This window comes from Artibeus jamaicensis, unplaced genomic scaffold (assembly GCF_021234435.1).
Source record: "Artibeus jamaicensis isolate MK-2021 breed Jamaican fruit bat unplaced genomic scaffold, CSHL_Jam_final contig_466, whole genome shotgun sequence".
In the NCBI taxonomy this organism is placed as follows: domain Eukaryota; kingdom Metazoa; phylum Chordata; class Mammalia; order Chiroptera; family Phyllostomidae; genus Artibeus; species Artibeus jamaicensis.
In genome coordinates, this window is record NW_026521844.1 from 13484571 (window position 1) to 13503099 (window position 18529).

The following is an 18529-nucleotide window of genomic DNA, read 5'->3' on the forward strand; positions in this document are numbered from 1 at the left end:
TAGAGATGATCTCCAACCCCTGAAGCTTACACAGGAGTGGAAGAAGCAGAGTTATGCAAACTCTAGTCCACCAGCAATAACTGTTGACTTTCATTTGTAATCGGAGAAGGTCGGCAACAGAAAACTATTTTTTTTTTCTGGGATTACGAGAACTGAACTGAAACGCGCAAAGTGTTATTTGCTTTAACGAGCCATTTACTCTTATGCAACATTACATTGTGTCAATCAGCAAATAAAGGAAGAGAGCCTCATTTATAAAACTGCCTGCTTCTGACTTCACTGCATTGCTTCTGGGGATCCAAAAGGGGAAAAAATGAAGATTCCGTGGCTGGGTATTTTTTGGGTTTTATGTAGTAGCACAGCCTGGGCAAAAGATAAGCATTATTACATTGGAATTATTGAGACAACTTGGGACTATGCCTTTGGAAACGGGGAAAAGAAACTTATTTCAATTGACACGTAAGTCACTGTTTTTATTGTTTGTAGAGAAAATTTATAAATGATCAATTTAAAAGTAAAGCCAGTAAGGTGAAATATTTATTTAATTTGTGATATACAGAAACTGCAAAATGTGGAATTGAACCCAAGATACTTTAATAAATGTCCCCTAAATTCCTGGGTTTTTTTGAGAGTCAGCTCTACTCCTACCCCCTGTATGTTTGAAATTTTTCATAGTAAAAAGTAAATACATAGATGATAATACTATCTAATTGTTGTTATTAATTTAGTGATATAAAGTAAGAAAATTTCTTATCTACAAAATAACTCATTGTAAATAAAACTAATACATCATGCAATTATTTTCTTAAAACTGGCTTGAGGTAATAATATTCTCTTAGGAATATGACATATTTTTATGGTTTTCCCAGAACAATTATTTTGTATGGATTCAGTATTTTCCTTGATTAAATGTAATATAAATTACATGCAGTTTTTATAGGGAAAGCATACACATTAAAAAAAGAAGTACTCTCCTACTCCATATTCCTAACTTTCTGCCATTACTCATGATCAAAATCAAATCAGCTTTATTGGGCATAAACTACGTGCAAGAGTGCCCCAAGCATGTTTCAATAAAGAAGTCTCTAATTCTAGAAATTAGAGAACAGAAAAGAAAGGGAATTTGTTAAGAATTTTGGGGGGTGTGAAAGAGTGGTGGGAAAGAATTTCTTTGTTTTTGTACTGTCTGTGCTAGGTAGGTTCCGCAACACCGCTTTGACAATCTCTTGTGGTTTCAGCAGCAGCCTGGAGTCATGCAGACTCTAGATGGCACTGTTTACTCTGCCTGTGGTTTCTTTTTACTGCATCTAAATAGTGAATATTGACCAGAGCTTCAGCAATTTTGCCAATATTACGCTAAAAGTTTTGTATGAATGAACTTAGGTAGCAAGTTTTTGCTTCCTTCTTTGTCTCTGATGACCAGCATGTCCAGCCGTCTTAGTTAAGGTTATTACAACAAAATGCCACCGACCGGGTAGTTTATCAACAGAAATTTATTTCTCACAGTCCTGGCCTCTGGGAAGTTGTCCAAGATTAAAGACCAGCATGGTCATGTTCCAGTGGGAGCTCTCTTCCTGGTTCATGGCCTTTTCACTGTGTTCTCACTTGGTGAAAGGGGCAAAGGATCTCTCTGGAACTTCTTTCTAAGGTACTTACCCATCCATGAGGGCTCCATTCTTACGAACTAAGCACCTCCCAAAGGCCCCATCTTCTAATACCATTACATTAAAGGAAAGGATTTCAACATCTGAACTTTGAGAAGATAAATATTCAGACTATAACACCAAGCCAGTCACCAAAGGATGATAAAACACCACTGGATATAACTGGCATCCTGTGGTATGAAGGCTAAAGCAGTGAAGATGCATGGGCTGAGAAATAAGTTGGAAAGAGTGCAGGATGGGTGTTAGGCAGAGAACTCAGTTTAAGCTGATACTTACCTTGAAGATCTGGGACAACTAAAAGAAAATATATATTGAGATGACAGCACAAGCACCCATTGCATTCACTGCCTTGTAGGTAGAACGTAGAACATAAGTATACCTAGGACATAGGAAAAAATAAATAAATGTTTGTGAATAAATAAAAATAAATTATTAAGAGATATACATAAACCTAGAAAAAAATTATAGGCTAGATTGTAAAAACTTCCACTTGCTCCTAATGTGGAGAGATTCACACTGAGGAATAGAGCAAAATATGGCATGAAATAGAAAAAGTCAAAAGATACATAAAGGCAAATGAAAATGACAATACAACATATGAAAACTTCTGGGATGAAGTGACAGTAGTCGTAAAAAGAGTGAAGGTCATATCTTACAAGCCTATGTCAAGAAAGAAGAGAAATCCCAAATAACAACCTGACATCGCATCTTAAATAACTAGAAAGAGAAGAATAAAAGCAACCCAAAGTTAGAAGAATGGAAAGGAGTCAGGAGAATGGAAATAATAAGAATTAGAGCAGAACTGAATGAAATAGAGAACAAAAAAACTCTATAAAGTTAATAAAACAAGGAGCTGGGTCTTTGAAAAGATTAATAAAATTGACTAACACCTGGCTAGACTCAGTAAGGAAAAAAGAGAGAAGACCCATATAAACAAAGTCAAAAAGGAAAGAAGAGAAGTTACCACAGACATCACAAACACACAAAGGATCATACCAGAATACTATGAAAGAGTATATGCCACCAAACTCAGTAACTTAGGAAAAAATGGATAGGTTCCTAGGAATACATAACCTTCCTAGACTGAATCATGAAAATTGGGAAATATAAATAGACTGATTAACAGTGAGGAAATTGAAACAAACATCAAACCCCTTCTAAAAAATGAAAGTCCAGAACCAACTTGCTTAACTAGCTAATGCTACCAAGCATTCAAAGATTTAATACTTATCTTTCTCAAACTCTTCCAAAAAATTGAAGTAGAGTCAATACTTTCTAACACATGTTAGTGATGTTGATATCAAAACCTGGCAAGGATAATACACACAAAAAAGAAAACTACAGACCAATATCCCTGATGAATATTGATGCAAAAACACTAAACAAAATACCAGCAAATAAAATGCAATGATAAATTTAAAAAATAATACATCGCGATCAAGTGAAGTGCATTACAGGGCACAAGGATGGTTCAACATATACAAATTGATCAATGTGATACACCACATTAACAAAACAAAGACTACAAATCATATGATCTTATCAATGGGTGCAGAAAAAGTATATGATAAGATGCAACATCCATTTATGATTAAAACACTCAATAAAATAGGTATACAAGGAAAGTACCTCAGTATAATAAAGGCCACAAATGATAAACCCTCAGCCAATATCATACTCAGTGGTGAAGAATTAAATGTTTTTCCCCTAAAATCAGAAACAAGACAAGGATGCCCACTCTCAATACTTATTCAATACAGTTCTAGAAGTCTTAGCCAGAGCAATCAGACAAGAGAAAGAAATAAAATGTATCCAAATTGGGAAGGCAGAAACAAATGTGTCTCTATTTGTAGATAATATGATTCTGTATATAAAAACCCTAAAGACTCCACCAAAGCACTATTGGGAACAATAAACAAATACAGTAAACTTGCTATATAGAAAAATCATTGTACAAAAGTCCACTGCTTTCCTATATACTAACAATGAAACTTCAAAAAACCAAATTTTTAAAAATCATTCTTTTTGCAATTGCAATCAAAAGAATGAAATACCTAGAATAAACTTAACAAGAGATGTAAAAGACCTATATACTAAAAAAACAAAATATTATGAAAAGAGATTGAAAAAGGCACAATGAAATAGAAAATTTTCTGTGTTCATAGATTGAAAGAATCAACATAGTTGGAGTAGCCATATTACCCAAAGCAAAATACAGATTTGATGCAGTCCCATTCAAAATCCCAATTTCATTTTTTCTAAAGTTTTCATTGTTGTTCAATTACATTTGTCCTCATCCCTCCTCACACACACTATTCTCCTCTGCCCTGACCACACCCTCCCACACTAAATCCTCCCCCCACATTGTCCTTTGTCTGAAGGTACTTCATACATGTTCCTTGACTTGATCTTTCCTCTTCTTTCCCCAGTTATCCCTCTCCCCCTACCCTCTGGTGACTTTCAGTTTGTTCTTTATTCCCATGTCTCTGGTTCTGTTTTGCTTACTTGTTTGTTTTGTGGATTAGGTTCCACTTATAGGTGAGTGCATATGGTATTTGTCTTTCACTGCCTGGCTTATTTCACTTAGCATAATATTTTCCAGTTCCATCCATGCTATAGTGAAGAGTAGGAGCTCCTTCTTTCTTTCTGCTGTGTAGCATTCCATTGTATAAATGCACCACAGTTTTTTTATCCACTCATTTACTAGTGGGCACTTAGGCTATTTCTAGCACTTGGCTATTATGAGTAATGCTATTATGAACATTGGGGTGCATAGGTTCTTCTGAATTGGTGGTTAAGGATTCTTAGAGTATAATCCCAGCAGTGGAATCTATCAAAAAGCAGTTCCATTTTAGTTCTTTGAGGAAATTCCATACTGTTTTCCACAGTGGCTGCACCAGTCTGCATTCCCAGCAACAGTGCACTAGGGTTCCCTTTTCTCCACAACTAGCCAGCACCTGTTGTTCGTTGATTTGTTTATGATGCTCATTCTGACCAGTGTGTAGTGGTATCTCACTGCAGTTTTAATTTGCATCTCTCTGATGGCTAGTGATGCTGAGCATCCTTTCATATTTCTCTGGACCCTCTGTATGTCCTCCTTGGGGAAGTATCTGTTCAGGTCCTTTGCCCATTTTTAATTGGATTGTTGGTCTTCCCAGTGTGGAGTCGAGTGAGTTCTTTATATATTTTGGAGCTCAAACCTTTGTCCCAAGTACCATTGAAAAATATATTTTCCCATACAGTTGGTTCCCTTTTCATTTTGCTGATGTTTTCTTTAGCCATACAGAAGCTTTTTAATTTGATGTAGTCCCATTTGTTTATTCTTTCTTTTATATCCCTTTCTCTTCTAGGGGACAAATCAGTGAAAGTATTGCTTACATGAAATATCTGACATTTTCCTGCCTATCTTCTCCTCTAGGACTTTTATGATGTGACAACTTATATTTAAATCTTTTATCCATATTAAGTTTATTATGATATATGGTGTAAGTTGGTGATGTAGTTTAAGTTTTCTGCATGTACTTGTCCAGATCTCCCAACACCATTTGTTGAAGAGGCTATTTTTACTTCATTTTATGCTCCTGACTTTTTGTCAAATATTAATTGATCATAGAGATATGGGTTTATTTCTGGGATTTCTATTCTGTTCCATTAATTTACGTGTTGTTCTTATGCCGGTACCAGACTGTTTTGGTTACAGTGGCCTTGTAATATAGTTTGATATCAGGCATTGTGATCCCTCCTACTTTGTTCTTCTTTCTCAAAATTGCTGAGGCTACTCAGGGTCATAGTTCCATATAAATTTTTGAAATGTGTGTTTTATATCTGTGAAATATGTCATTGGTATTAGGGATTGCATTGAATCTACAAATTGATTTGGGTAATATGAACATTTTAATGATGTTAATTCTTAGAATCCATGTATAGAATTTATTCTTCCATTTATTTGTGTTCTTTAGTTTATTTTTTCAATGTTCAGTAGTTTTCTGAGTATGGGTCCTTTACCTCCTTGGTTAGGTTTATTCCTAGTACTTTATTTTTTTCTTGCTCTAGTAAATGGGATTTCCCCCCCAATTTCTGTTTCAGATATATCATTGTTGGTGTACAAAAATGCCTTTGATTTCTGAATATTGACTTTGTATACCACTGTTTTGCCAAATTCACTTATTCGGTTAAATAGTTTTTTGGTGGAGTATATAGGGTTTTTTTATGTCCACTATCACGTCATCTGCAAACAATGACAGTTTTACTCCTTTCAGAGTTGGATGCCTTTTCTTTCTTTTTCTTGTCTGATTGCTATGGCTAGGACTTCCAATACTATGTTGAATAGATGTGATGAAAGCAGACACCCTTGTCTTGTTCCTGATCTTAGGGGGAAAACTTTTAGTTTTTGTACATTGAGTATGATGTTGGTTGTAGCTTTCTCATATATGGCCTTTATTATGTTGAGATATGCTCCCTCTACTCCCACTTTGCTGAGTGTTTTGATAATTAATGGGTGTTGTACTTTATCAAACACTTTTTCAGCATTTACTGACATGATTATGTGATTTTTGTCTTTCCCTTTGTGTATGTGATGTGTTATGTTTATTGACTTGTGACTATTATACCATCCTCGTATCCTTGAGATGAATCTCACTTGATCATGGTGTATGATCTTTTTAATGTGCTGCTTGATATGATTCGACAATATTTTGTTGAGGATTTTAGCATCTATGTTCATAAACAATATTGGCCTGTAGTTTTCTTTCTCTGTTGTGTCTTTATCTGACTTTGGGTTTAGGATGATGCTGGCCTCATAAAAAGAATTTAGGAGGCTTTCCTCTTCTTGGATTTTTCAGAATAGTTTAACAACGATAGAGGTGAGCTCTTCCTTAAATGTGTTGTTGTACAATTCTCCTGTAAAACCATCTGGTTCAGGGCCTTTGTGCGTTGGGAGCTTTTTGATTACTGCTTCAATTTCACTAGCTGTTATCAGTCTGTTCAGGTTTTCTTCTTGATTCAGTTTTGAAAGATTATGTGTCTAGAATTTTGTCCATTTCACCGAGGTTTCAAATTTCTTGTCATATAGTTGTTCAAAATAATTTTTTACAATACTTTGTATTTCTGTGATATCCATTGTAATTTCTCCTCTCATTTCAGATTTTATTTATCTGGGTCCCCTCTCTGTTTTTCTTGATGAGTATGGTTAAAGGTTTGTTGATGTTGTTGATCTTTTCAAAGAAACAGCTCCTGATTTATTGATCCTTTGAATTGTTCTTTTAGTCTCTATGTCATTTAATTCTGCTCTGATCTTGATTATTTCCTTCCTTTTACTTACTCTGGGCTTTGTTTGTTGTTGTTCCTCCAGTTCTTGCAGATGTAGTGATGGGTTGTTTATTTGAAATTTTTTCGTATTTTTTAAGTAGGACTGTATTGCTCTGAACTTCCCCCTTAGTACTGCCTTAGCTGTGTCCCATAGGTTTTGGGATGTTATGTGGTCACTTTCATTAGTTTCTGGAAACTTTTTGATTTCTTTCCTGAACTCATTGTTAACCCATTCATTGTTGTTCAGTCTCCATGAATTTGACTGTTTTTTTTTTCCCTTGAGGCTGGTTTCTAGTTTCAGGCCCTTGTGGTCCAAGAAAATGCGTGATATGATTTCAATTATCCTGAATTTGTTGAGTCTTGTTTTGTGTCCTATCATGTGGTCTGTCTTTGAAAATGTTTCATGTGCATTTCAAAAGAATATGTATTTTGCAACTTTGGGGAAAAAGGTTCCGTATATATCAATTAAGTCCATTTCATCTAGAGAATTGTTCAGTGCCACAATATCCTTGTTAATTCTTTATTTGGAAAATCTGTCCATTGTTGACCATAGGGTGTTAAAATTATCTTCTATAAGTGCATTGCTGTCAATATCTTTCTTAAAGTCCTCCAAGATTTTTTTTATATATTTGAATGCTCCTATATTGAGTGCATATGTTTAGAATTTTTATGTCTTCTTGATGGATTCTACCCTTAAGTATTAGGAAGTTTCCTACTGTGTTTCTTTTTATGGCCTTTGTTTTGAAATCTATTTTATCTTCTATAAGTATTGGTACCCTGGCTTTTTTTCCCTGTCCATTTGCTTGGAATATTTTTTTCCAACCCTTCACTTTTAGTCTGTATAGGTCTTTTGTTCTAAAGTGGGTCTCTTCAGAACAGTATATGTGTGGGTCATGTTTTCTTATCTGGAATGCTATACTATGTGTTTTGATTACAGCGTTTAATCAATTTACATTTTTATTATTGATAGGTACTTATCATTGCCATTTTTCCCCTGTGTACCTGTGTTCTCTCCCACTCTTTTTCTTCATCTTTTTAAAGCAGTCTTTTAGCATGTCTTGCAATGCTGGTTTGGTAGAGGTGCATTCTTTTTGCCTTCTTTTTTCCAAGCAACTTGTTTATTTTGCCTCCCATTTTAAATGAGAACCTCTCTAGGTAGAGTAGTCTTGGTTGCAGGCCTTTGCCTTTCATTACTTGGAATATTTTTTGCCATTCTCTTCTGGCTTTTAGTGTTTCTGTTGAGAAAACAGCTGCTAGCCTTATTGGAGCTCCTTTGTATGTTATTTCTGTGTCTCCTTTTCTGCCTTTAAGATTCTCTTTTTGCCTTTGAATTTTTCCATTTTAATTATAATGTGTCTTGGCATGGGCCTCTTTGGGTTCATCTTGATTGGGAACCTCCATGCTTCCTGGACTTGTGTAACTTTTTCTCTCATCAAATCAGGGAAGTTTTCTGTCATTCGTTTTTCTTTTCTTTTTTTAAAGGTTTTATTTATTTATTTTTAGAGAGAGGGGAAGGGAAGAGAAAGAGAGGAAGAGAAACATCAATGTATTGTTGCCTCTCACGCGTCCCCTACTGAGGACCAGCCCACAACCCAGACATTGTACCCTGCCTAGGAATCGAACCAGCAACCCTTCGGTTCACAGGCTATTGCTCAATCCACTGATCCATACCAGCCAAGACCTATATGGATTTTTTAACTAGGAAAATAGTTTACCTTTTATATTAATATGAATAATATTCATTTCTAAAGGAACGAGGTCAAAAGTAATTTTTTATACTTCTGACATTTCCTAAGGTAAGTACCTTATCTGGCACTTCCATAAATTAATAAATAAAGATTCTATAAAATATAGTTTTCTGCACCTAAATAATTTATATATACATAATAATGAGAGACACATACAAAACAATTAGTAAGCACAACAGTCTGTTCTGGCACAATAGTAGTCTATAGTAGGCACTAATTAAATATTTATTGTGTTTATTGTCTATATAATGGCAACAAATAATAGTACTCCTGTTATCTTCAGGTTAACTTTTTTCCTGGTGACATATAGAAAGCTAGTGAAAAATTTTTCAGCACAAGAACAGTTTTCACAACACCCTTTACACTGACTTTATAGGCTCTCACTCAGCCTTATTGTCTCTTATTTAAACACACTTCTTACAAACTTCATGACTTAGCTTTCCAGTCCATTGTGGGTGTGAGAAATAAACCAGAAATGGTATAGTGAAGATATCACTATAAGCAAAATCAATGACTAAGAAGTAATGGAAAATCAAATTCTGGCCAAAAAAATAGAAAATGAACTAAGAACATTTCACCCTATAGTATAATAAAAAGTATTATAATTTGATGTTGAGTGATCAGAATACCAAAAGAAGTCAGTAAATATTATATTTACTATTATTATCAGAAAAAATAATTTTTAAAGTATCCCCTGTTTAATCAAATAGAAAAGCAAATGAAATATTTTTTAATAAAAGATTTGCACTGAAGGCATTTACTTTACCCCTTCAAAAATGGTCTTAAAATTTTTATGATTAAAAAGTTATAGTTATAATTATTAGCTAATATAACCTGGAAAAGTCAATTATAATCACTCATACTCCAAGGCTGACAAATAAAAAATTGCAAGCAATAAGCTAGTGAGGTACAAATACTTTATGCAGAACAACCTATGTGAAGGAGCTAATTAAATAGCTCTGGCATCTTACACTTCTCAAGCTCTGAGATTTATTATCACAATTGCTATCACAATTGCTATTTCCCCTCAGACCAGCCTCAAAAAAAGGTTGATACTAGATACTGTGCTCATGTTCTGCCAGTGGAGTAAAGCTAGTTTGGACCTATAATCCGAGTCTTTGACTACCAGTTAATTTCTGACTATTTTCCTTGTGATTCCTATGTGCAGCAGGCAGAATTTTTTAAATGACCCCCAAAGATGTCTTCTCCCAAATCTTTGCAATATCATGAGATATCCCTCCAATGATTTGTTACATTCAATGGCACAGTTGACTTTAAAATAGGGTGGGTATAATCTAAAGCAGAGGGCTCTCCAGTGGAAGATGAGGAAGTCAGAAAGATTCAAAGAGGTTTGAGGATTCAACAAACTGTAGCTGACTAGAAGATAAAATGAGCCACTTGACAAGAAATACAAGGAAGTGGGAGAGGTCCTAAACTGACAGCCAGCAATGAAACAAAAACGTCAATCCTGCATACACAATGAATTGAATTCTGCCAACAATGAGAATGAGACTGGGAGTGGATTTTCCCACGCCTCCCGACAAGCACTCATCCAGCCAGTATCTTGTGATAACCTGAGCAGAGAACCCAGTCATGTCATGCCAGAACTGTGAAATAATGAATGTTGTCTGAAGCTGCTGTGCCATAACTTGTTACGCAGCAATAGAAAACTCATATGCTATGTCTCAATTAATGAAGCCAAGAATCTAGAAACTTTTCACATATTAGTAATCACATTTTAGTAACCATAATAAACATAAATCAAGACCACATGAGTGCATTATGAATTTTTATGGGAGGGAGTAGCATTATTATTATCTTTCTAAGGCAGTATAATATATTATTTTAAATTCTCCTACCATTAAAAATTTACTTTAGGGTCTGACCCTACCAGAAATTATAGGAGTTGGCTACAGGATTATAGAAACTTGAGTACAAAAAAGAACGAAACAGGAAGGATGTGATTACTTAGCCAGGGAGACAACTATTCCAATGAATAGAAGGGAGCATGTTACAGTTGCCAAAAGGAAGAACTGCAATTAATGTGAATTATTTTTTTTGGTTCAAAGAACAACTATAATAGATTCTTTTGATGGAGTATCTGACTGGCAAACTTCCCGCAATCTTCCAGTAACTGACCCTTTGTCCCCAGGCTGTGCTCTTGTAACTTAATAGATATTCCCCGAAGACCCACTGAAGTTCATTTAGAAGCAGAACATAAACAAACACACCTCCCCTGAAGTATCACATGATGTGAAATATTTCTCAATTTGGTTAAGACTTCATTTTGTCTCACCACAAAAAACAAGATATAAAACATATTTTACATATTGCTATGTATATAAAAGGAGTTTCAACTTTTAAAAACCCTGAATATATTAAAACTTCAAATCAACTATTTGAAAAATAATTTTCAATCCCCTTCCCCTGAAATCACTGTGTACAAGAAACCCCAAAGCTTAGGCAGTGCTCCTCCCATTTCAGGAAATAATTGATACCGGAGAATTTCAATGCAATGAAAGTATTTTATCAAAGCCTGCTCTAAATGAAATGGGATGTGACTGAGAGCTTTGGAGTCACTTTTAGAAAATATAAATACACGTGTAACAAGGTGCAGCCAAGAGGGGGCCCCAAATAGGGATTTGGAATGGGGTCCAGAACTCGAGGTGTCCTGGAAATATTAATATGTCCTCACCCCTTCCCCCCACAGGTGTGAGCTGGGGGAAGGGACACATGGAGCAGGAACATGCAGAGCTGTTTTGCATAGCAACAGCTTTGCAGCTAACCTCTGGCATAGTCATTTAACATATCTATAACCTTTAACTGACTTCATGGATATGTTAAATAGCTGTGGCCATGCTTTGAGCCAGGAGAATAGAAGTGACTTCTACCCAAGATGTAACTGGGAGGCAACTCCCCCTGGTTACAGCACCTGTGTGAGAGCTTGGAGATGATTGGCTCCACACCATGGGGTCACACCTGCCCAGATTCAATGGCAGCCCAGTAAAGCTGGAAGGATATGGGAGTGCTGGCAAGTGTAGCCAGTTGTGGAAGGAGTCGGAGATGGGGCTGCAGAGGAGGATTGGCGTGAGGATTTAAACTGAGATGTGGCAGCCAGTCACAGGAGAACCACGTGGCTTTGGCAGAGTGGAGACTTCCCTGCAGCCTTGGTGAAGAGAGGATCACACAGCTGCAGAGAGCCTGAATCATGGACTTCTACTTCTTGTCCTGAGATACTGTACCCCAGATAAGGGCAGAGGAAGAAGGAAGGACTGTGTGTGTCTGTGGGTATGCTAAAAGACTTTGATATTTTAATGAAGATATTAGGTCACTACTTTAAGTTGTATAGCTTTAAATAAACATTTCCTTTCCTTTTCACAAATCTCTGGCATTGAGAGATGTCTTTCCTCTGGAGGCAGACAATGCAAACCTAATGAGGGGTCCTTTCAGAAATAGTATATTGTACCCCCTTTAGCCTTGCCCTGTGTTCTGTTACACACACTGCATTTATTTGTTTTTAAATCTTTATTATATTTTTCTATTACCATTTAGTACCCTTATACCCCTCTCCCCACAGCAATCACCACACTGTTGTCCTTGTCCATGAGTCCTTTTTCTTTTTTGCTCTATCCCCACACCCACTAACATCCCCCCCACTAGCTGTCATCCCGCTCTCCATCTATGAGTCTGTCTCTGCTTTACTTGTGAGTTTAGTTTCTTCCTTAAATTCCACATATGAGTGAAACCATATGGTATTTGTCTTTCTCTGACTGGCTTATTTAACTTAGTATAATATTCTCCAAGTCCAGCCATACTGTTACAAAGGGAACAACCTTCTTCTTTCTTCTCCTTCTCCCCCTCCTCCTCCCCCTCCTCCTCCTCTCTTTCTTCTTCTTCTCCTCCTACTCCTTCTTCTTTTCCTTCTCCTTCTCCTTCTTCTTCTTACAGCTGAGCAGTACTCCGTTGTGTAAATGCCCCATAGTTGCTTTATCCACTCATCTGTTGATGGACACTTGGGCTGCTTCCATATCTTGGCAATTGTAAATAGCACTGCAATGAACTAGGGGTGCTTATGTTATTTCAAATTAGTGTTTTGGTTTCCTTTGGGTACGTTCCCAGAAGTGAGATTGCTAGGTCAAAAAGCAGATCTATTTTTAATTTTCTGAGGTATCTCCATAGTACTCTCCACAGTTAGATACACCAGTCTGCATTCCCAGCAGCAGGGCAAAAGCGTTCCCTTTTCTCCACATCCTAACCAGTACTTGTTGTTTGTTGATTTAATGATGACAGCCATTCTGACAGTTGGGAGATGGTATCTCCTTGTGGTTTTAACTTGCATTTCTCTGATGATTAATGACATTGATCATATGTCTATTGGCCATTTGTACATCCTCTTTGGAGAAGTGTCTCCCAAGTCCTTTGCCCAATTTTTAATTGTGTTGTTTTTTTTTGGTATTGAGTTTTATAAGTACTTTATAAATTTTGGATATTAATCCCTTATCAGATCTGTCAGTGAATGTGTTCTCTCATTCTGAGAGTTGTCTTTTTATTTCGTTGACAATTTCCTTTGCTGTGCATACCACTGTATTTAAATGAAGCTCTAAGAATGAGAGTTATTCAACCCTGGCTGGGGAGCTCAGTTGGTTAGTGTCATCCCAATATGCCAAGGTTGTGGGTTCAGTCTCTGGTCAGGGCACATACCAGTGACAATGAATTCATAAATAAGTGGAACAACAAATCAATGTTTCTCTCTCTGTCTTTCTCTCTCTCTCTTCCCTCTCACTCTCTAAAATCAATCAATAAAAAAAGGATTTGAGAGTTATTTTTCAACTTTGGCCTTATATGAGATATGCATCAACAGGACATGGTAAAATACAGATTAAAGTATATATCTAATATATATTGCTATATATAATTATATATAGTTATATATAATAATATGCATATTACTAGGCTATTATATTACTAGGTTATTATATATAGTAGCATATATGTTATAGTAGTATATATAATATTACTATATATAGTAATGTATTACTATATATGTGTGTCATATATATACATATATAAAATTGGGACCAATATTCTAGCACTAGGAGTTTGTACCGACACGGGAAAATTTAGCCTGGGGTTCAGAGGCACCCTGTGAGATCAAGCGGTCCAGGTTCCTCTGCTGGGACAGAGGGCTGCACCTTCACTCTGCAGGCTCTGCCGCCACAGCTGCGCGCCAGACTGGAATGGGACTCTTGATTAGCTCCTGTCAGCAGTATGGACTGGATGAATCTGTCTGCATTCTCTGTGGTCTTCAGCGCCTCAGAATTTTGCTGTTTATTAAAACATCTGTTTATTAAGAGCATTCCTGTTGCTAGTAACGCTGTAATTTTGGAGGCAGAAGGGATTTGCATGCTTGTCCTGCTGTTTTTCCATGCATTTTGATGTCCTTGAAGACTCTAAGTCTGCCTGAACATGTTTTTCTGTTTTGTTCGAACAAAATGGAAATTGCAACAAACAATTAGAAAATGAAAACAAATGGAAATTATGGCATAAACATGAATTTGCCACTCCATATTGGATTCAAAGATGTTACTTTATTTTTCCAACATCTTGCTTGGCCCTCTTCCCACCAGCATGGGGAAGCAGACTCTATCTCATTCGTGTTTAAGTGAACAATCTGAGAATCTTCCGGTTTACACAAGTCAGGAAAATGGGGGTGTTTGGTGTATGATAACAACTGTGATATGCTCATTGGCAAAGCCCCGTGGTCAACCCAGGGCACGATGTCTCTGCTATTCTCAGCACCTGCTCCTGCTGCCCAAACTCAGCCACCACGACCACTGCCAAGCACACATGCTTCTTGGCTCCAACACCCAGGTTTAATCTGATGCTCCCATGTAACCACACCAGCAGAGGCTTGGCCACTGCCAAGTCTGGTCTGGAAATAGACCCTGACACCTTTCTGTCTCACTACCTCTGGGAATTCCACTACGTCTAGGACTAGGCAGCTGGGGGCCATTTCCTTCACCTCAGAGCCTCCACAACTCATGCTATTAAATGAGTCCAGAGAAACATGAGAACACATGGGGTGGGGATATTCTTACTGAATGCAGATGTCTGAATCCCATGTCAGATGCACAGAATCAGAATCAATGGGTGTGGGACTCAGGGACTTGCATTTTGTCAAGGTCCTCAGTAGATACCTATATACATTAAAGTTTAAGAAAATTTTGGCTATAGCCCTACTTTTTTAAAAAAACTAAGTCTTTAAACTCTGCAGCAATGAAACTCCAGAGCTCCCAGATAGGACCTACTCTTGTCCTGAAAAAGAAAAGGAAAACATCTCTCACTCTTTCCTATGAGCTTGTAGCTGAGGAAACAGGATGATGTTTATTCCTCAGTCAGGTTATTTGGGGCCCACAGGTGTTGAGTAGAAAATGGGAAGGCATCAAAAGTCCCTGCGACAAAAGTGTGTGTGTCCTATGAGACACACACACCAAACACACACCCCAAATCATCAGTCTGAGTGTTAGCAGTCTTTATGCTTCTAGAGGAGATGTTGGTTGCTCAGTTGTAGAAGAGGGGCTTGCCAAAGCCCAGGTTTAAAATGGGTCCTCCTAAACCACTAACTCACAGCACCCACAGATCCCACTGAACCGTCCGAGCTTCTGTTAAGGACAATAACTTCAGAATCAGTTCCAAAGTTTGAATACCAAACTCACTTTCTCTTCCTTTCTTTTTTTTTCCCCTGGCTCCTGTTGATTTTGCTGATATTTTTTTAGGAAAATTTTAAGCAACTGTTAATCAGCCACTAATCAGAATATAAACATTCGATGTTCAAGTATTCTTGGTAGCAAGGGATTAAAAAAATACAATGGTAATTTGAATCCAAAGGTAATTTTAAAACCCCCACATGTCACGCATCAATTCTCACCTTGATTTAGTACTACTAAAAGATATAAAAATAATAGAATTAATTTAACATCATTAATTTTATATACTAACCTTAATATATATACTACTTTATAGTATATATAAATATATATATATATACGTACACACAAATATAAAAACTGATTGCTTATAAACTCAAACTTTCCCAGTAGCTGAAAGAGGTTTAGCATAAGTGAGAAATGTCTTAACTGCTTTATCTTAATATTTTACTGTAATTTTATATTCTATTCCATAACTCCTTTGTGTTTTAATATAAAAATCTTGTAAGACACACTCTGGGAGGGTGCATTGTGTGTTTACGGATGTTTCTCTGCTGCAAACATAATGTGGGACACTTCACATAGTTTAAACACCGGGACTAAGTGCCAGTTCTCCTCTTCATTTTTTGGAGGCACCCCTACAACAATAGACAAACATTTAATGTGATATGGTCATTAATTCCTTTTAATTATAATGTTACTCCCAGAAATGATGGCTCCTGGTGGAGTGACTGTCTTCTCTTCCTTTGCAGGGAAGATTCCAATGTGTATCTTCAAAGTGGCCCCGATAGAATTGGGAAAATATACAAGAAGGCTGTTTATCTTCAATACACAGATGGAACCTTTAGTAAGGCGATAGAAAAACCTGCCTGGCTGGGGTTTTTAGGCCCTATTATCAAAGCAGAAACTGGAGATACCATTTATGTCCATTTAAAAAACTTTGCCTCTAGGCCCTACACTTTTCACTCACATGGCATAACTTACCTTAAGGAACATGAGGGTAAGTTCAACTCATGCTTTATCTGGAATTTCCTCTCACTTTTCAGTAACACCTTTTAACTTCTAAGATTATGAACTCCACTTCTAGTCAGATCTGGAACAATGTTGTTTAGATCTAAACTATTTTATTAATCACTATTTTGGTTCATCATAATAATATTGTGTTTCTCTTGAGTGTGTGTGTTTGTGTGAAGTGCGAATGTGTTGAGATTTCTGGATAGATACATATAGTGAAAGGCAGTGAGAGCTTGAAGTTCTTCTCAGTGACCAACTTCTTTCTAGCCAGGTAGTCAGAACAAGAAATCTAAGCAGTGTGCTTGAAGGCCTGCAAAAGGCAAAAATCCAAAAGGAAGAAGCAGGACTCAAGGGAAGGATAGTCTCATCATTCAAGACAGTAAATATACTTGGGCCATCATCATCTCCCATCCTGACTGTAGATAAACTGCTGCAGCAAAGGCAGCGTAGGTATTCTCATACATCAGCCAAATGGCTAGGTGACCCAAGAGTCGCATATGAGACACAATTAACCAAAAGGTTATTTGAATGTAGGACAGTTATGTCATCCTTAATATTCAGTGATGATAATGATGATGAAAAAAGTTGCTTGGTTGTGGTTAAGAGCAAGGACTTCAAAATTCACAGACCAAAGTTTAAGTGCAATGTTGCCTTATACTGGCTGAATGACCTTAGACAAGTTACTTAAATTCTCTGTGCTTCAGTTTTCTCATGTATAAAATAGAGACAAAGGTAGTACATAGTAATATCTCAATAAATGTCAGCTCTGATCATAAGCAAAAATGCCAAGGCCATTATACATTCCATTGAAACATTAAGGATCAAGTCTGAAAATTAAGATAAAATTAGATTTGATTAATTACTAGTCTTTTTAAAACAGAGTTATAGTTTTAGAAGGTGCATGTTTTAATCACACATTTTATATTCTTTTTATGAACTCAACAATTACATTCATAGCATAGAGGCATATGACTACCATCTTATTTCTTTTTTTATAATTTTATGGTATATTAATTTATTAATCATTTTTAAGGTATGATACTTGTGTTTGTGTTAAAAGAAAAAAGAGTTTGCATCTTTTAGAGATACATACATGAGTGTTTATGAATAAACAATATGCTGTCTGGGATTTGCTTTAAAATAATTAGACGGTGATGGAGGTGAGAGTGGATGGGGGTATAGATGAAACAAGATGGGCCTTGAGTTGATCATTGTTAAACCTGGGTTGATAGGAACATGGCAGTTCAACATATTCTTCTCTTAACTTGTGAATATGTTTGGGTACTTACAAAATTAAAAGTAAAACAATAAAAAAATTCCATGGTTACTTCACAGGCAAAATTCCGATATTATATAAAAGGTTTCAAATTATAGGAGATGATAGCCATTTTGTTCATGCTTCCATACCATGGCTCTAAGGTAAGAGTGGTTCTTCAAATTACAAACCAAAGGTCACTATGCTCCTGACATATCTATTACAGCTCCCTGAAGACTTAGTTGACATGAAAAATAATGATAACATTTTCTGTCAAGTTCCAGACCCTCTAGCCTCTCATCTCTCTGTGTTCAAATAGGATATCACTGCACCCCTCAAGAGGACATATAATAGATGTTGAATAAGTGTATGTTGAATAAATTAGTAAATATCTATTATTCTTTCTTTTCAATCCAAACACATTCAATTCGCAATTTCATTGCATGTTGCTTCCTAGGGGCCATCTACCCCGATAACACCACAGATTTTCATAAAGCAGATGACAAAGTAAATCCAGGTGAGCAGTATAAATACATATTGTATGCTACTCAAGAACAAAGTCCTGGTGAGGAAGATGGCAATTGCGTGACCAGAATTTACCACTCTCATATTGATGCTCCAAGAGATATTGCCTCAGGACTCATCGGACCTTTAATATTCTGTAAAAAAGGTACATTGTCTCATTATTGTTCAGTATATACAAGTATGACCAAAAAACGAGAGACAGAGAGGGCAATTTGTTTTTTAAATATAAGTCTTGTGTGTTATGATTTGGGAGGTAAGATAGAGAGGAAGCGAGTCTAGAAGAAAAGAAGGGAGGGAAGACCAGGACAG

At 36.4% G+C, this 18529-nt stretch overlaps 1 protein-coding gene across 3 annotated transcripts in view; it reads left to right on the forward strand.

Annotated features, from left to right (window-relative positions):
- Positions 1-234: 234 nt before the first annotated feature.
- Positions 235-18529, forward strand: part of CP (ceruloplasmin) — an 81689-nt gene continuing 63394 nt past the window's right edge. Inside the window, exons 1-3 of one of the 3 annotated variants that reach the window (XR_008392040.1) lie at positions 235-459; positions 16179-16426; positions 18153-18365. Coding sequence is in view for 2 of the 3 variants with exons in the window: in XM_053667228.1 (XP_053523203.1) it covers positions 314-459; positions 16179-16426; positions 18153-18365 (607 nt within the window). In the remaining variant the exon portion in view is untranslated. The remainder of the gene's footprint in view (positions 460-16178; positions 16427-18152; positions 18366-18529) is intronic. The other 2 variants (XM_053667228.1, XM_053667229.1) reach the window with 2 other exon arrangements.